The sequence below is a fragment of the Salminus brasiliensis genome, chromosome 20 (assembly GCF_030463535.1).
Source record: "Salminus brasiliensis chromosome 20, fSalBra1.hap2, whole genome shotgun sequence".
Taxonomy (NCBI): domain Eukaryota; kingdom Metazoa; phylum Chordata; class Actinopteri; order Characiformes; family Bryconidae; genus Salminus; species Salminus brasiliensis.
Genome location: NC_132897.1, coordinates 4,150,943 through 4,171,042, shown reverse-complemented (window position 1 = coordinate 4,171,042; position 20,100 = coordinate 4,150,943). Strand labels below are relative to the sequence as shown.

The 20,100-nt window shown below is 43.0% G+C and overlaps 1 protein-coding gene across 1 annotated transcript in view; it reads right to left on the bottom strand.

Moving 5' to 3' along the window:
* Positions 1–689: 689 nt before the first annotated feature.
* Positions 690–20,100, bottom strand: part of LOC140542349 (coiled-coil domain-containing protein 60-like) — a 34,893-nt gene continuing 15,482 nt past the window's right edge. Inside the window, exons 5-14 of the mRNA XM_072665300.1 lie at positions 19,263–19,388; positions 17,642–17,746; positions 14,625–14,753; positions 13,125–13,201; positions 9,624–9,711; positions 5,944–6,021; positions 5,044–5,184; positions 4,039–4,197; positions 3,762–3,951; positions 690–855 (exon numbers count right to left, since the gene is read on the bottom strand). Of these exons, the coding sequence (XP_072521401.1) occupies positions 742–855; positions 3,762–3,951; positions 4,039–4,197; positions 5,044–5,184; positions 5,944–6,021; positions 9,624–9,711; positions 13,125–13,201; positions 14,625–14,753; positions 17,642–17,746; positions 19,263–19,388 (1,207 nt within the window). The 3' untranslated portion in view covers positions 690–741. The remainder of the gene's footprint in view (positions 856–3,761; positions 3,952–4,038; positions 4,198–5,043; positions 5,185–5,943; positions 6,022–9,623; positions 9,712–13,124; positions 13,202–14,624; positions 14,754–17,641; positions 17,747–19,262; positions 19,389–20,100) is intronic.

Below are 20,100 nucleotides of genomic sequence, written 5' to 3'. Positions count from 1 at the left end.
TGACCACCAGGGTCAGTGATGGGACCAGGGGAGGTTAAGCAGGGGCCCCATCTGGGTTGTACACTGCACTTGGGGCCTAGATGGGACCCATGTGAGAATAATAATAATGTATATTTTAATATATATATATATATTCACTATCACTGTATCTCCAAAATAGCAACAAAAAAAAAGACTTCTTAACTTCTGGAGCATTTCTACTGGTCCACTCATCATGAAATTCCAAAACAGAGTAAAGAAGACTAACATTATGTCAAAAAAACTGAACAATTGCAAAAATAAGCTAAAATGAAGCGTTAACCCCCGATTCACATCTCACAAACTAAACTCATGTGGTTTCTGACACTGTCGTCTGTAAACATGGGCTAAAGACATCTCAGGGTCAGTGGTGTGGCACACGTCCTCTCGTAAAACCATATATCGAGAGAGAGACAGAGAGAGAGAGAGAGAGATACAGAGAGAGACAGAGAGAGAGAGAGGTACAGAGAGAGACAGAGAGAGAGAGAGAGAGATACAGAGAGAGACAGAGAGAGAGAGAGAGAGATACAGAGAGAGACAGAGAGAGAGATACAGAGAGAGACAGAGAGAGAGAGATACAGAGAGACACAGAGAGAGAGATACAGAGAGACACAGAGAGAGAGATACAGAGAGAGACACAGAGAGAGAGATACAGAGAGACACAGAGAGAGAGATACAGAGAGACACAGAGAGAGAGATACAGAGAGACACAGAGAGAGAGAGTTATCCTGTGGGTTTAACTCGGAGGTAGTGTTTAGTCTGAGGCAGATTAACTCTCCCACACAACCAGCGATCATACTCCTCTTCAGACATCCCCACTGCGCTCTGCCGCACCATCTGCAGGCCAGAGAGAGAGAGAGAGAGAGAGAGAGAGAGAGAGAGAGAGACACAGCCAGAGGGTGTTAGAGTTATTAGTTATTTATTATTAGTATCTTTACTTTGTAGTATTGTTGTTGTTGCTTATTTTATGATTATGGCTGCTGTTATTGTTACTGTCGAGAGAATGAGAGAGATAGAGAGAGAGAGAGGCGGAGAGATATTTATGATTATTAATAACATTATTTATATTTATTATATATTGTATTTTTTGGGTTTATTTAGCACCTTTAACTAAAAGTTTTTAGCTGCTTGATGTACAACCCCCAGAGTTTCAGACAGACGAGAGAGAAAGGAAGAGAGCGAGAGAGAGAGAGAGAGAGAGAGAGATGATGACAGATCCAATCCTTCGCCATAATGACCCCGTATTTATCGTTCACCCTCATTTCCTGACACTGATTACACACCATCCATGCCTTCAAACAGCTCTCATTGCAGACCAGTACCAACCTGTCCAAGCAACAGATGACTGAAGTGTGAGTGTCTGCGAGTGCATGCATATATGTGTGTGTGTGTGAGGTCTGCAGAAAAACACTACTTAGTCAAAATACCTCAGCAGCTCTGAGACTGAGGCATTTTTTACGCTTTCATCAGTGAGAGGCCGGCTTACAGTGATACAGCCACCGATTACCAAGAGTTCCCCTAACTCACATGTCGGCCTTCCGCATCTCAGTTTGGCCAACAGTGCACACGGAGCTGAGCTACAGGCGGGCCATAAGCTGTTAATTAGGTGTACAGTCTTCACTTATAGCTTACAGCGTGTGTGTGTTAGTGCAACTGCCTGTTCGCCGTGCACATGGCAATAAAACCTACTACATCTACTACAAAAAAATCTACTACAGTTAAAACGCTCTTATTGCTGAATTTAAGAAAAATAAACAAATAAAGAAACTGTGTGCCTACATTTAAATGTGATATTTATATTATATTTATATTAAATTGAGTTTCTATTTTCTACTATTTTTTTTTTTAGTTTTTATGTTGTTGCATTTTAAAGGCTCTTTATGTGATTTGGAGATTTTACAGTTAAATCTCACTTATTGCTGAGAAACATGCTGTAAATAATGAGATATGAGCCTAAATATTTTATATTGATATTGTATTTACATGAAATAATTACTTAGAACTTAGAATTTAAAATATTTGTCGTTTTTAAGTTTATCTTTTTACATAATAGCATTTCAAAGGCTCCTAATGTAATCTGGAGTTTTACAGTTAAAAAAATGAAAAAAGCTGGTAATAATTAGATTGTGTTGCTAAATATGTTTTTCATATTTTATTCATATTAAATATGTTATGTTTTAAATATATATATATTATTACACAGTAGTGTTTTACAGTAAATCTCTTATTGCTGATAGAAATGTTGTAAATAATTGGGTGAGATTGGGTGTCTAAACATTTTATATTTATATTATATTCATATTAAATACATTATATTGAAAATATTCATTTTTTTTGTTGTTATTGATCCTATTACACTATATCATTTTTACAGTCTCTATTATTGCTGAGAAAAATGTAAATAATGAGACTGGGTGCCTAAATATTTTATATTTATATTATATTCATATGAAATATATTATGTTTTAATATATTTAAATATTTATTTATGTTGTTGATCTTATTACACTATAGTATTTTTACAGTTCAATCTCTCTTATTGGTGATAGAAATGTTGTAAATAATGAGACTGGGTGCCCAACCATTTTATATTTATATTTTATTTATATTAAATATATTATATTTTAAATATTTCAAATATATATATATATATATATATATATATATATATATATATATATATATATACTTTTTTTTTTTTAAATATTAAATATCAACCTGGAATTTTTGCAGAAAAAACTGTAAATGCTGTAAATAATGAGATCGAATGCCTAAATATTTTATGTTTATATTAATTTTAGATTAAATATGTTGTAAACATTCAAATATTTTTTGTTATTTCAGTTTATCTTATTACACTAAAGCATTTCGGAGGCTCTGCATGTTTCTTATTGATAACCAGGTAATCAGCTTTACTGTCCAGCCTTTGTAAGAAACTCTTCTGGGTAATCTGTAATTTACCTCATTGCTAATCTGGGCGGGGAATCCTAGCTCTTAAAGGGTCAAGCGAGCATCACACCGCAGACTCCCTCCACCAGGTAAGATGCTTTTGGGAAGCCAGGCCCTGACTGACAGCAGAAGCTCTCATCTCAATGCCGCAGGTATACTTCTGGTCTTTCAGCATTCCTTTACCCAGAGTGCACCTCAAGGGTACCCCTGAAGTGTGGCCAGATGATTGCTTCTACTGGCTTTAGCCACGTGACAAAGGTTTAAGGACAGTGGGGGCTCAGCGGTCAGCGCTCTGGGTTATTGTTGACTGGGTTGTGGGTTCGATACCCGGCCTCAGCAAGCTGCCACTGTTAGGCCCTTGAGCAAGGCCCTTTACCCTCTATGCTTCCCTGGTGCTGGAGTTGGCTGCCCACCACTCTGGGTGTGTGTGCACTCACTGCCCCTAGTTCACTAGTGTGTGTGTGTGTTCACTACCACAGATGGGTCAAAGGCATAGGACAGCACCTTTGCCCTATTGAAAGGTTTTTCTCAACCTTCTCAGCCTCTGCTATTCTGGGAACACTTTGCACAACATTGCTGTGAGGATTTGATTGCATTCAGCCACACTGAGCACATCAGCGAGGTCAGGTAAAGGCTTGGTACCCTTCAAGCTGACCCCATCATTGGTCCCAGCTATACTATTGAAACTGAGCGCGTCTTAAGGTGGCTAAAATAGAAGGTATGTATGGCTGTATTTTGTATAGAGTGTGTGTGTGTGTGTGTGTGTGTGTGTGTATGTGTGTGTGTTGTGTTACCTCTATAGCTACACACAAGTCAGGGCAGCAGAGCTCCCAGGGCTGGAGGGAGTTTAAGACCCTGAGGAAGATGTGAGGGCGGATCCGCAGAGTCTGCTGTGCCGTGAAACGCCTCAGCTTCTCCAGCACACACACCAGCTTCCTGTCCAAGTGTGTGTGAGCGGCCAGGCCTCTGAGCAACACTGAGAGCCTGGAATAAGGACACACACACATTTAATATTCAGTTGGCAAGGGTTGTATTACATACAGCCGAGCAAATACATGCATAAGCACAAACCACTGGGTGCTGTAGGGTCTCTCCGTGACTGTGTCTGGGTGCTCGGACTGCTGTGGACTTGGTGGAAAGGTTCCAGAACAGGCCGAGGAAGCAAGAGATCCGTAGGACGACGCATTCGCGAGGAACCGATATCTCTGGACTGCACCGCTCCATCTTCTCCTACAGAGAAGTCACCAGAGTCGACGTTAAGAAGCCTCCAGATTCACCCTGTAAACTGACTGCTATCTCATGGTGTCAGTAAATACAATGGCAGAGCTGACTAGCTGATGGATCCACATGGCTACTAGATCAGCATGATCCAGGAGAGAAGCTCAACAATTGAAGCAAATATTTATACACTGACCCCAGTACACACATCTGCATCACTCATCCTCATGCATTTTCTTTTGCAAATTTAATCTTGCAGAAGTCCCCCGCCACTTCCCGGCAGGGCCGCCACTCCCTGTGGCGCCCATGTAGACCACTCGTTGTTCTCAGGGCCTTTTTTTGTAGCTCTTCATTGTTCTTACTGGACAGTCGTACATTCTGAACCCTTGTGTAGTGTCAATATTCCGTATGCTCCCCTTGTCCCATGTTTAAATGACTGTTAAACATGGTGGCGGGTGCATTTTGGCAAAAGTGCCGGGACCTCAGCTCCACAACACCAGCCAATAACACCTGTGCTGGCCAACATCGCTTCAGAGTGATGATGAGGGGTGAGAGGGCCATCTACCCACCCCGAGAGAGCACGGACAATTGTGCTCTCCCAGACTCCAGCTGCCGATGGCAAAGCGAAGTGGATGACGGGCCATAGTTGGGTCGAACGCTGTAGGATAGGCGGTGTTAACCACTACACTGCTCCAACCACCACAGAAGCATCTGTTTGAACTTTTCTCAAGAACTAATTCAAGGAAATTCTTAGAAAGATGCTTAGGAGGGTGAATGACGCCTGTTGCTTTTCAAAGTGAGGTACTGAACATATGAAGAGTGGTCCTTTCTATCTAAGCTCTCATTTGAGGAACTTACTTGGCACTGCGGTCCAGAGCATCAGTTAAACCCAGTGCCAACTCCTCGGCCCTGTCTTCAAACGACAGCCTTATCTCTTCTAGCATGGCTGCCTTCCTGTGGCTAAACGCGGTGGTGGCAGGGGGGCGTCTGGCAGGAGAACTGGCCGAGAGAAGAGGAAGAGAACCGATGAATTGGGCAAGAGGTTTGGCCTCTTTCACAATGCATGAGCAACAGTCCTGCCAAACACGGCACTGAATACCAAGCGTTTTGAACCCATTTGGTTCCATCTGTCGCTCAAATATTCTGTGACCAACAATATGAATATATATTTAATAGTGGAACATGTTGACCATATAATCAATGTCCAAAAGTATCCAGACACTCCTCGAAAAGAGCAAATGTACAACCTTTAAATCTACTTAACCTTTAAATGGAATAGCACAGCTTGTATTATCAAAGATCTGGAGAAGCTGCGCTTAAGCCCTGCAGGCCACCCAGCATGAAGCCCTCAGCATTGTGGGGCAGTGGGTCTGTGTTTTCTGGAGTAATGGAGCTCCATCCAATACCTTTGGGAGGAGTTGGAGTGCAGGAACTCTTAACCTAAGAAGGACCTAACCTCACCAATGTTCTCATGTAGCTGAATGCAATCATATCCACACAGCAATGGTCCGAACATCTAGTATAAGGCCTTTCCAGGGGAGTAGAAGCTGTTACTACAGTAAAGTGGGACAAACTCACTATTAATACCCTTGATTCTGGACGTAGGATAGACAATTTAGGATACCTCTGAATAAATAGTGGTGCTGACCTACAAGGCAGAAAAAGTACACTTCTCAGTAGATCATGGACTAGATAAGATTACGTAATCTGAAGATGAGCACATTTAGAAAGTCGATGAGGGGGCAAAACCAGACCTACCTCTTAGGTCTCTGCATGTCCACTTTTCCAGTGATTGCACTGTCCAGTCTTGAGGAGATACGCCTGAGAATCTCACCACTGGAGGAAAAACATTCATGCATCCATATAAACCAAATAACTGTAACCTATTATGGCTAAGTGATTAGCTGCTGTGTTACCACCCACCATTATAGCTATGTTCACATGTCATTGATCAGGCTATCAATTAAAAAGGCCTATTGGCCTTCTGGTCAATCTTAAAGTCGCCGCCAAAGGCACTTGCATATAAGATAATACCCACATGTTTTATATCAAAATGTTCAAGACAGTCTCAACTCTCTATATAATGAAACTCCTGAAAACACCATATAGTCCATACAGTTGTGGCTCAGCGGTTCGAGCAAGCAAACACCTGGATATTTAGAGTTTACTTGCACTTTAGCATAGCGGGACTATTTTGGCACCCCAACAGATGCTGAGGAAGGGTCATTAACAGGTAGGAGCTTATAAACAGGTGTATTCTGAATGGCCTTGGTAAGATATGACCTGCCTGGATCACTGTGTGAAGAGATATTCTGACCTAGTCTTGGCTTCACCAAAGCTGTGGAATGTATTAATAAAATAGTCTAAAAATGTCTAAAATTTTGTCAAAGTAAGTCTTCATTCACTGTGTAAAAGCTATAACCGAAAACACCCCCAACTACAACAAGCTATTTACGCTATTTTCTCTTATTTAATGAATATTTTTAACGGTCATGCCAGTTTCTGTCCAGCTGCAGGCTTACATATTTGATTTCCAGAGTGTCCACTGGTCACACAGAACCTAGACATTTACATTTATGGCATTTAGCTGATGCTCTTATCCAGAGCGACTTACAAGGTTACTCGTATTACAGAGGTGAGCTAGGAGTGTTAGGAGTCTTGCCCAAGGACTCTTATTAGTTTAGCGCAGCACAACCACCCAGATCGGGAATCGAACCCCATCGAATCGTGTGGTAGCTCACTGGCAGGTTGTGGTGTTATCTGTTGCGCCACACCAACCACGGACGGACACACAAATCCATAAAAAAATTAGATGGACACGCAAATCCATCAATTACAGATGAGAGGCAGATGATGGACACACATGAATCCGCCACTTAGATACAGAGAGAGGCAGAAGACAGTCCGAGAGGTTCTTGACCCGTCTTCTGCAAGGGTTCAGTCCACACCGGCAGTCACCAGCAGGGGGCCAAGGCAGTGTGGTAAGAAAGCAGCAGGGGGCAGCTCTGAAAACTCCCAGATTTCCCAGAAGCCCCAGCGCTAATTACAGCTGATCAGACACACCTGCTGGGCTCTGCATAAAAGCTCTAGCAGAGAGGGGCTCAGTGCTACACCTTTGTAGAGGGGCAGACGGTAAAGTGGTAGAGCAGACAAGACCAAGACCAAGACCAAGACCAAGACCACGAGACGAGACGAGACGAGACGAGACGAGACGAGACGAGACAAGATCAAGAGAAAAAGACAAGACCAAGACAAGACCAAGAGAAAAAGACAAGACAAGACAAGACAACACAAGACCAAGAGAAAAAGACAAGACAAGACAAGACAAGACAAGACCAAGAGAAAAAGACAAGACAAGACAAGACAAGACAAGACAAGACAAGGCCAAGAGAAAAAGACAAGACAAGGCCAAGAGAAAAAGACAAGACAAGACAAGACAAGACAAGACCAGGCCAAGAAGAAAAAAAGACAAGACAAGGCCAAGAGAAAAAGACAAGACAAGACAAGACAAGACCAGGCCAAGAAAAAAAGACAAGACAAGGCCAAGAGAAAAAGACAAGACAAGACAAGACAAGACAAGGCCAAGAGAAAAAGACAAGACAAGACAAGGCCAAGAGAAAAAGACAAGACAAGACAAGACAAGGCCAAGAGAAAAAGACAAGACAAGACAAGGCCAAGAGAAAAAGACAAGACAAGACAAGACAAGACAAGACAAGGCCAAGAGAAAAAGACAAGACAAGACAAGACAAGACAAGGCCAAGAGAAAAAGACAAGACAAGACAAGACAAGACAAGACAAGACAAGGCCAAGACCAAGACCAAGAGAAAAAGACAAGACCAAGACCAAGAGAAAAAGACAAGACCAAGACCAAGACCAAGAGAAAAAGACAAGACCAAGACCAAGAGAAAAAGACAAGACCAAGACCAAGAGAAAAAGACAAGACAAGGCCAAGAGAAAAAGACAAGACAAGGCCAAGAGAAAAAGACAAGACAAGGCCAAGAGAAAAAGACAAGACAAGGCCAAGACCAAGAGAAAAAGACAAGGCCAAGACCAAGAGAAAAAGACAAGGCCAAGAGAAAAAGACAAGACAAGGCCAAGAGAAAAAGACAAGACAAGGCCAAGAGAAAAAGACAAGACAAGGCCAAGAGAAAAAGACAAGACAATTCTCTGTTTGAAGTGACCAGGAGCTCTGCTCTTAAGCCCCCCCCCCCCAATCCCGTAACATCATCTTCACAACCTCGTAACTCCGGATGTGAGTCAAATATGATCTTGAAGTAATCTGAGATCGAAGACACCGGGCTCAACAGATTCAAGGTAGCAAGTTGTGAATCCTGAGCCATGCTGCACTGCCACCAGCGGCCGGAGTCTGAGGGAGCACAATTGTCTGAGAGGGCACAAACCGGGTTGCCATGCTCTCTCTTCTGTCCGGTTGGAGCTGAGGACCTGGCATTTTTTCCTCTGAGTGTGTCGGTTGCTCAGTAATGCTGCATCAGCAGGGCGTTTGAAAAGAGGCGGTGTCTGACTTTACGTGCATCAGTGGAGATATGTGGGTCACTCTTTTGCTTACAGTAGGGGGAAATTACAAACTGGTGGGTCAGTTGGCAGTACTAAATCAGGACAAGAAGGAAAAAGGGATATAATATATAAAAACATAAATTTTAATTGAAAGTGGGCGTGGCCTAAACCTGAAGTTTACCACTTGATGGGATTTCATTACCATTTGTGTTGTCATAAGGGTCGAAAATGACCCTCTAACCCAACATTTTAGAGAAGGTGAAGCATTGTCTTTGTTTAAACTGTCCACCACCAAGGGACGCAGATTGTCTTGGGGACACTTTTGACCCTTAGAACAAGGGCAGTATACAGAATATTGAGACTACACAATGGTTAAGCATGTATAATTGTCCAGTAAGAATGATAAAGAGCCATGTAAAAAAATAAAATAAATAAATACTCCCAGCTGTTGCCCTGAGGACAGCGAGTGATCTGCATGGGCTACGTTGAGCTGAGGCCCTTCCGGAAAGTGTCAAGGGGACCTCAATAAATGTTAAAACTAAGTGTGTGTGTGTGTGTGTGTGTGTGTGTGTGTGTGTGTGTGTGTGTGTGTGTGTGTGTACCAGTGTTGATAACCAGGTGCATACACCTTTTCAGCTACAGTGTCTAAAGGACATATAGGACCTACGGCCTGGTTTGACCACCACAAGGCCGATTGTATTGCATTACTGTAACAAAAAGCTGGTAGTGTAACATCTCACTCTAAGCTATTGAGCACAGCCGGATGTTACACACCCCCCAGAATGTAAAACGACACCGTAAAGCTAAAAACTAGGCTGCACAACACAAGGGGATTAAAGTCTGAACCCTGTGGGACCCCTTAGGAAGGGAAGGTGAGGGTGTGTGATTGTGTGTTATTGACAATGTGGTTCACTGGTTCTTACCGATCAGGTTCAGAGCTGTGCTCCCTCTCTGAGCCGTAGAGGTCTTTAGCAACGCTCTTGTGAACCTCCTCCAGTAGCTTCTGCAGGTCTGAAACACACACACACATTCAGCAGAGATGTTTTAAAGCGACCACATCATGAAAACTCCATATAGTCCATACAATTGTGGGATATTTTGGAGTTTACTCGCACTTTAGCATAGCAGGACTATTTTGGCATTGGTCATTAACAGGTAGGAGCTTATGAACAGGTGTACTGTGAATGGCCTTGGTGGCAGAGGTGGTTTCTCTTTTTTTTTTTAATCCAGGCCACTTCGTCACAAGCTGGTCCTTCTGCCCTTCTGTTGGTCATATTTAAACCTCAGATGTCCGTTTAGTCTGGTCTGCTCTTGATGGTTGAAGTGAGTGGTGAAGATCACCATGGCCAGATCCAGAGAGCTCTCTAAGGCCTTCAGAAAGAAGGCTGGAGATCTGCAGAAGAGTCTGGGAAGGGGGTTGAGAAGATCTCAGCACAGTTAGATATCAGACGTTCCTCTGTCTGTTAAGTCATTTCTAACTGTTTTGACCTCGTTAAAAATTCAGATTATGCCAATTAATAAAAAAATCATGCATAAATGGAGATACAAGTTTTTCTAAAAATGATAAACGACCTGTCTAGCTGACGTCTCATCTTGGATGCCATCTCATTACCTCAAACCCTCAACCCCAGCAAGACCCAGCTGCTGTATCTCCTTGGAGAACTCACTGGTCACTCCATCTACAGAAGCAGGAAGCCTTAGCGTAGTTGTGGATGACCAGTCATCGTTCTCAGCTCGTTGCAACCCGCTGCTGCCTCTGAGATTCGAACCCCTGACGCTGGCCTACAAAGCTAAATCTGGACAAGCCAGCCCCTCCGAATTTGATGGCAAAGGTCCAAGAGCACTTGGAGACAGAATGTAGTGTATGTTGAGTATTGTGGTATCTAAGGATCTTTTAAAGACAAAAGTATTGGGACGCCTGCTTGTGCATTGTTCCTTCTGAAATCAGGGGCATTAAAGAGTAGATCCTGCTTTTATTTAACTGTCTCCACTGTCCAGGGAAGAAGGCCCTCTACTAGAGTTTGGCGGAGCATTGCTGTGAGAATTTGATTGCAGTCAGCGACAAGATACTTCATAACCTCATCCCAGAAGCATTGAATGGAGCACCATCATGGGGGGGGGGGTGTCGTCATACCCCAACCTAGTGGTGCCATTAGTTTGATGATGGTCTGCTCCAGGGAGTCCTATTCCTACTCCAGGGAGTCCTATATCGGCAATACTTCTCTACAGGAGAAGCTGGACAGGCTATGTACGTGTGCATGTGCACATCAGCTGAATGCATTGATTCGATTTAGAAGGGGTGTCCATAAATATTTGGACATTAGTGCTTTTCAGTCAGGCTGAAGTCAACAAAGCAAACAGGGGCACAAAATGAGCTTATATCTCCCTCTGCTGGTCAGAATCTGTCACACCATTTTCCAGATATTGAATATCTGACCAGATCTCATTGAAAAGTGAGCAATTTAGAACTAAAATATGTATAAAAATATTATTTTCTCAATTTTTAGATCAATTATGATCACACAGCCATAATTATGAGGATCTTCTCCGTCTTGAACATAACTTAACTTAATTAAGGAGCAGAAAATTCACTCATCAAATTAAAGAAATGGGTTGATTTGGGGACAAATTTTAAAAGCGTAGTAACGGAGATGAATTGGTCGGCATTAGGCTTCTTGGAACTCGCTCACAATCTCATTTTAAACGCTCTGGATTTAACATCTATTTTATTAATTCATTCATTCATTTATTCATCCTCTAGAGGCCCTAATCACTTTTCCATTCAGCTCTATGAAATGTAATGAAGGGCCATGTTGGCTTTTCCCCATCAAAAGTCTGTTTCTACCTTCAGCTCCTTTTAACACCACAACAAAACTTCCACCCTCGGCTCATTTGAACGGCAACAATAACAGAGTAATGGAGGCAGATATCTGAACAGGCCAGCTCTTGGATTTCACGGCTAAATCGGAGGGATTAGAAGCTTCCTCAATTAACCGGCTAAACTGAAAGGGGCTTTAATGGGGCTTTTGATTCCGGACGCTCTTTCTTTGGGTATTAAGGAACTGGCCGCTCTGGAGAGGGAAAAAATCAAAAGGCCAGTTTCCCACTGCAGACAGCTTTGACTCAGCACTGCCTGGCACTGTCGTCCAGCTTGTACTGTAGAGGCCGCCAGAGAGCGCTGAGGATTAACTATGGGCGGAGTGCCTGGACAGAGCAGAGGGGTCAGCCAGCACACGGCCCTGAGGGACCTTTTCAGGGTTTATGGGCCGATTCTGGAACTTTTGAAGAAAGGATCAAAGACGTTCTCCGACACGACAGGAGTTCTACGATGAAACCCAATGTATATAACATATAGAATGTGTTCAAGATGTTCTAGGTATGCAAAATTGCATTAATGTATTAATGGAATGCAAACTGTGTTCTAGATAAAATGTATTAGGGGTATGCAAAAGATGTTCTAGAACAAAATTGTGTTAATAGTATTTTAAAGACGTTCTAGATTAAACTATTAATGGTATGCAAACTAGGTTCTAGAATGCAAAATATATTCTAGAACAACTGTATTAATGGTATGTAAAAGATGTTCTAGGTATGCAAAAGAGGTTCTAGAACAAAACTATTAGAATGCAAAATAGGTTCTAGAATGCAAAAGGTTCTAGAACAAAATTGTATTAATGGTATGCTAAAGATGTTCTAGAACAAAACTGTATTAATAGAATTCAAAATAGGTTCTAGGCATGCAAAGGATGTTTTAGAACAAAACTGTATTAATAGAATGCTAAGGATGTTCTAGAATGCAAAATATGTTCTAGAACAACTGTGTTAATGGTATGCAAAAGATGTTCTAGGTATGCTAAAGATGTTCTAGATCAAACTATTAATAGTATGCAAAATAGGTCCTAGAATGCTAAAGATGTTCTAGATCAAACTGTATTAATGGAATGCACCATGTTCCAGAACTAAAATCAGTGTACCTGATGTGTTCAAGATGTTCTGATATGTAAAGGATGTTCTATAATGCAGAACATTCTTAAACATAAGAAATTCTAGACCTAATCTATTTATGTATGCAGTGCATTAAATATTACCTAGAACCCAAAACGACAGTTCTAGATTAAAAAAAAAAAAAAAACTAGAATGCTTTGAAGATGCTCGGTGTGTAATGTCTCCCTCTGTTGGCCTCGGGTGGGACTGCAGGTGTACAAGCCGTGTGCTTTGGCCAGGCTCCACCCCTCACCTGAGTGCACTCCTCAGCCTCAGCTGGGGGGTCATTCCTGTGTGTGTGTGTGTGTGTGTGTGTGTGTGTGTGTGTGTGTGTGTGTAATATGTGAACTTGCAGTATTTACTCTGTAAATGCACATGGAAGGTGACCAGGGTGCCCAAACTTTTGCACCAGACTGTAAATGCAAATTCTGGTCACCTACATTCAGAAACGGGGGGCTCCGTCTCTGACCCCGTTGTGCTCGGGGGCTCGTCCTCCTCGCCGGGCACAATGACGTCGCTGGCGTTTACAGCGGAACATGCTAATTAGCTTTGACCTGAGGTTCTAGAGCTTCTTTTGTTGCTGTTTTTGCCCATGCTGCCAAACCTTGGTACGAAACATCTGTCACACTCTGGTTAGAAACAAAACTAGCATCCTTAAAGCAAAATGTGTTTTTTATTATTATTATTATTATTATTATTATTATTATTATTAATATTATTTTTTTGCTCCTTGGCTCCCCTTCCTGTAGTATGTATATTTATTTATTTATTTATTTATTTATTTTTTTATTTATTTTTTTATTTGCTCCTCCTCCTGTAGTATTTATTTATTTATTTATTTATTTTTATTTATTTATTTATTTTTTTGCTCCTCGGCTCCCCCTCCTGTAGTATTTATTTATTTATTTATTTATATTATTTTTATTTATTATTATTATTATTATTATTTTTTTTATATATATATATATATATAATTTTTTTTTTGTTTGTTTGTTTGTTTTTAATTTTTTGCTTCTCGGCTCCTCCTCCTGTAGTATTTATTTATTTTTTATTTTATTTTTTGCTCCTCGGATCCCCCTCCAGTCAGGAAGTGTAATTCACGCTTGGAGCCACGACTAAAGGATTATTTTTAAAAAATGATTTTATTTTTTTATATAATCTGCTGGGCACAGGACGGGACGGGGGGAAAAACTACTAGCCTATTCTGCCCCCAGGTGTTTAGCTCCTCCCACTCACATCAAAATAATATTCAGTTTTATCGTAAGCAATAAATGGTTCATAAACCCATAGAAACGCCATAAGTAAACCTTAGGGAAGGAAAGTAAATACATACATTTAAAAAATCATCCCCAACTCCTCCTAAAAGTACTGGATGGAGCACCACCATCCATCACTCCAGAGAACACAGTTCTTCCACTGCTCCACAGCTCAATACTGGGGGGCTTTATACCCCTCTAGCCCACGCCTGGCATTAGGCAGCATGGTGCCAACAGGGTCATGATGCTTATCTGCTTCAGAGAGTCCTATTCTAATGGTAGTACGTCTCTACAGGGACTAGACAAGCTGTGTATATGTGTGTGTTTGTGCATTTGCACATCAGTGAAGCTGAATGCACTGATTAGAAGGGGTGTCCACAAACTTTTGGACCATAGTGTATAATAATTACTATGTTACTCTAGCAGTAATAACCCTCCCGCATGATTCCAGGAAGACTTCCTCTGGTTGAAAACTTGTGTGTCCACCACTGTGAGATTTTCTAAGGACACAGCGAGAGTGTGATGGAGAAGGAGAGAGAGGGAGAGAGAGAGCAGGTAGGTGCTTTGAAAGCCAGCCACGTCAATAAAATGACATAAAGACATAAAGCACATCTCCATTATTGAATTTCAAGGCTGCGGAGATTGTAAGGCTTGATGGAAGCAACAGGCAGTAATCACACAAACCGCGCTGGAGAAAGAGCTGAGCTCGGAAAGAGAAAAACCTTTGGTGGGGATACAAACTGCTCCCACTTGGCCTGTATCGCTTTCTCCTTATTCAGGGTCTTCAGAGTGTTCCTGCTCCTACCAGGGTCCCTGCGAGAGAGAGAGAGAGAGAGAGAGAGAGAGAGAGTCAACTACTTAACACCCAGTTTTCACTCCCATACACTCTAAAGATGCTGCCATCAGTTCTTTTGAGCCACACCATAAAAGAACCGGAGATGTACACCAAGTGTCCAAATGTTTGTGGACACCCCTTCTAACGAATGCTTTCAGCTGCTGGCACAGATGTACAAACACACACAAAGCTTGTCTGAGAATGCCACACTGACTAACATGGTGGTGGACATAGTAATGGCATAGTAGTGGATCAGACACAGAAATGATGCTGGACTGAGAACAGTCCATCAACCATCTCGTGAGCACTCATGAAGGACTCAAGGATTACCAACACCAACAACCTGTGCAGCAGCAGATCAGAGAGAGCCTCTGTCTCTGACCTTACCTTCATCTACAAGCTGGACCAGCTAGGTAGGAGGAGTGTCTAATAGAGAGTGGACAGTGAGTGGACAGACAGACACAGTGTTTAAGCACTCCAGCAGCACTGCTGCGTCCAATCCACTCGTACCACCAGCAGTGCAACACACACACTACTAACACACACACTCGCTGCCACCACCAGGTCAGTCAGTGTCACTGCAGTGCTGAGAATGACGACCCACCACCCAAATAATACTACAGTCTGCTCTGTGGTGGTCAGTCCTGTGGGGTCCAGAGCATTGAAGAACAAACAGGGTGAAAAGAGGCGAATAACAGAGTCTGCAGAGGAACAGATGGATACAGTCTGGACCTATAGACCTACACACTGCTCCTGTACAGGACGTGGAGCTGGTTGCCCAGTGAGGTTGCATAGGCGGCGGTTGAAAAAAGGAGGCATGTGTCGGTCCTCACGCTCCCAGAGGGGGGGAAGAGTACTAACGAGTGGACTGGAGAATAGGGTATGGTTTCAGGGCCTGGATGACCAGCTTTCCTACCACTTTTGACCATCTGGCTAGACCGGAAGAACCAACTACCAGCAAAATCTGGCCTTGAGCTGGATTCCTAAGCAGGAATATGAGACCATGTGATCTAACGAAGCTTATAACGTTCGAAAAAGCAGACAAGAGAGCACACCAATTCAAAAAACATGGAGAAATCAAAGATATTTCTGTTGTTTTGATGGTTATTATGGTTACGGTTTAAGAGAAGATGTTCTAGATGCATTTTATCCCCCCAAAAAAAATCCTAAAAAAAAAAAATTGAGAAATGATCGACAGGACCGAATCTTATTTTTTGGAAGTCGGATGGAAAAGCGAGTGCGTTCCTGTAAGCCGGCTCCACTTCTGACGCTGGCTGTTACGGTTTCATCACTGTGTGTAATATCTGCTCTGTGCAGGGCTGCAGAGCTTCTCCATAAAGCTTAACGTTATTGGAAATTGGACGGTGGAAGGTTGAGGCCCTGCAGGCTTGGAGGGAACTTCGCCGCCTGCCCTCTCTCTCTGTCTCTCTCTCTCTCTCTCTCTCTCTCTCTCTCTCTCTCTCTCTCTCTCTCTCTCTCTCTCTCTCTCTCTCTCGCCATCCCTCACCCCAGTTTATCATTAATATTAGTCGGTAGCTCCAGGAGACAGGATGTAATCTATTTCCTCCTTCTTTGCGCTCTCTGTTGGTCTGTCTGGCCTCCTTCCTCTCTTCTGCCAGCCCTTTCTCTAATATATATGGGCCACTCCGTTGTTGTCTGTCCAACATTTATAATCCTGTGCTTTCTCTCCTCCCCAGCGGACGGCCTTTCCCACAGTGCTGTTCATTATGACCAACGCGTCCACATCGCTCACTGCTATATTAAAGCCATGGTGCGGCCAAATATTAAATGTATGCGGTTGCGCCTAATATGACCACTGTAGGCTTTGTCGGTCTATGGTTTCTCTCCTTACAGCTTCTCTCTAGCTCTTACTGTGTGGGGCTAGGTCATGCTAACTCCTGCTAATGCATACATGCATCCATGCACACACATGGTTCTCTGACTTTGCATCCTGAGGCTCATACATGCAAACTCCTCACCCCCCCCCCCACACACACACACCCTGACTGTAGCTTCTGCCCTCATTACATCAACTTTGCGTCACCCAAGGTCAAACGGTCGGAGGATTATTAAGGTCACTGTTGGGCCTGAGGGAGGACGTCGGAGTCTGACCCGGATGCTGGAGACTAACTCGCTGCCCAGAGCACACAGATGATGCTCTAGTAGTCCTGCATACTGAGGGTATACTTGAAAATATGGGCAATGAATCCCAATCTAACTCAATTAAAAGCGCAGAAACTGTACTATAGTGAAAATATGGTACTGTATCCCAATCTAACTCCATTAAAGAGCTGAAACTGTGCTATAATAAAATATGGGTACTGTATCCAATGTAACTCAAATAAAAGATCAGAAATGATATTCAAATGAACATATGGGTACTGTATCCCAATCTAACTCAATGAAAAGAGGGGAAACTGTACTATAGTGACAGTATGGGTACTGTATCCCAATCTAACTCAACTATTAGAGCAAATGCTGTACTATAGTGAACATATGGGTACTCTATCCCAATCTAACTCAATTAAAAGAGCAGAAACTGTACTATAGTGACAGTATGGTACTGTATCCCAATCTAACTCAATGAAAAGAGCTGAAACTGTACTATAGTGACAGTATGGTACTGTATCCCAATCCAACTCAATTAAAAGAGCTGAAACTGTACTATAGTGAAAGTATGGTACTGTATCCCAATCTAACTCAACTATTAGAGCAAATGCTGTACTACAGTAAACATATGGGTACCGTACCCCAATCTAACTCAATTAAAAGAGCTGGAACTGTACTATAGAGAAAGTATTGGTGCTGTATCCCAATCTTATGCAATTAATAGAGCAATGGCTCTATCCTGGATTTGCTCACTCACTTTGTGTCCCAACACGAGGTCATAGGCCCAACTCTTCCAGCGTGTTCCAGGGTCAGGGACTCTAGCAGCCAGCACAGACAGCATAACTGACGATACATATGCTCACTAGAACAAAAAGAGGAGAAAAACATCACTGTAGGTTAGCAAGGTTTTTTTTTTTTTATATCCTCTAAAGTTGCTATTTTCAGTCACAAGGTGACTGAGCATAGTAATCCAAAGCAGAAGACAAAACGGCCTCTAATTCTTTTGCTTTCTGCATTTAAATCCACAACCAGAGAAAGAGCGAGAGAGAGAGCACCAAGGCTGTGTGTGTATGTATGTGTGCTTCAAGAAGTCTTCATTGAATCAGACTGAATACGTCTCCCTGTCTGTTCAGCCTGGAGAGTCATCACAGCTTTGCCTTTCTTCAATTAAGAGCGCAGTCCTCAGGGTCAGCGCCCAAATGCGATTCAGAACGTCTGTCAAAAGCAGCCACCTACGCTCTGCCAGGCAACTTTGGCATGACTGACCTTTTCAGTGTGTAATCTCAGATACAGGGCAAGGAGAGCCACTGTACCCTCAATGCCTCGGCAACAAGCTCAGGATTCTGCCTCTTTTTTCCAGCACAACAGATTCAGCCCATTAGGGCAAGTACAATGAGCAGAGTCTACAAACCTGAGCAGGGAAACCAAGAATGCAACTAAGGTCTGCAGTAGGTTGGTCTCATTTATTCAGTTATGGAGCGAAGGGGAGTGGTTTTAAGGCAAACAGGGCCCAGTTTGGTGCTGCCAGTTTACCCACCAGTTCGTAGCAATGCTCGCAACACTAGGAGGGTACAACCTTAACACACATTTCCTCCAATACATGCAAAGCCAGCCACCGCCTCTTTTAGGGCTCTTACTCTGGGTAGTGTCGGTCTGTAGAGCTCTTACTCTGGGTAGTGTCGGTCTGTAGAGCTCTTACTCTGGGTAGTGTCGGGCTGTAGGGCTCTCACTCTGGGTAGTGTCGGGCTGTAGGGCTCTCACTCTGGGTAGTGTCGGGCTGTAGGGCTCTTACTCTGGGTAGTGTCGGGTCTTTAGGGCTCTTACTCTGGGTAGTGTCGGGTCTTTAGGGCTCTTACTCTGGGTAGTGTCGGGTCTTTAGGGCTCTTACTCTGGGTAGTGTCGGGTCTTTAGGGCTCTTACTCTGGGTAGTGTCGGGTCTTTAGGGCTCGTACTCTGGGTAGTGTCGGGTCTTTAGGGCTCGTACTCTGAGTAGTGTCGGTCTTTAGAGCTCTTACTCTGGGTAGTAAAAACTCGCTCTGAGGAAAGGGCCGGGTCCCCAGAGGTCCACAGCTCCACCAACACCAGCTGACCGACACCTGTGCCGATCAACATCGCTTTAACAGTGATGAGGGGAGGCTGCACCATCTACCCACTCGGAGAGAGCACTGCCAATTTTGCTCCCTCTGACTCTGGCTGCTGATGCCAAAGCGGCCTCATCAAACATGAACTTTACGTGGGATGCAGTGCTGCAGAATATAACAGTATTTGTTTAAGAGTTTGCCGGCATCGCCATTAATATTGTGTATCGTGAAAATGTAAATATATATAATATTGTGTGTGTGTGTGTGTGTGTGTGTGTGTAGACTAGACTGACTTACTGTGGTAGCTCCTGTATCTGATGTGAGGTCAGTGATCGGTGGACAGGAGTGAAGGGTCGGCCAGACTGAACCCGTCTCCTTCTGGTCAGCTTCCAAGATGACGAGATCGCGGCATTAACACCCCTCCTGAAGAGAAGCGTGTGTGTGTGTGTGTGTGTGTGTGTGTGTGTGTGTGTGTGTGTGTGTGTGCGTGTAAGTGCATATGTAAGCACATGAGTCATGATGTTCCATAAGGCTGAAAAAGGACATAAAGAAGTAACACTTCTCTCAAACATTCTTCTACCATTACAGCATAAATGACCTCTAGAACCTAACTGGACCTTCATGTTACCCCTCAAAACCTCTCATATTAATAAGAAGATAAATGAGAAATATATATATACACATGTATGTATGTTTACATATTTAAACATCTCCAAAGCTCTAGTCCCCTATTCCCCTACACCTGGTTTGATGGTAAATCAGAACTTAATGATGGTAAATCAGGTGAGCTGCTGCTGCTGCTGCTGCTGCTACTGATGGAGTTGAACACATCCTACACGGTGTGCTGGCTGGACTGGGGGGCGTCCAGGAGGAACCTGGAGGAACCGAGCTCTGTTCTTCAGACTAGCTCACCGACAAGATCTCACTACTTTCTTTCTTCAGAATGAGAAGCTCTTGTTTCTCCTATTTACTGGATTCATGTTCACCTGCTTTATCTGATCTGATGAGATCTGGAGCTTCTACAGTAAAAACTCTCTCACTACTGAGAGACTTGACTTAGAATAAGGGGACTAGGGGCCCAAAACCTCTAAAGAGCACTTTATCTATATAGTAATTTGTGAAAATCAACAAATAT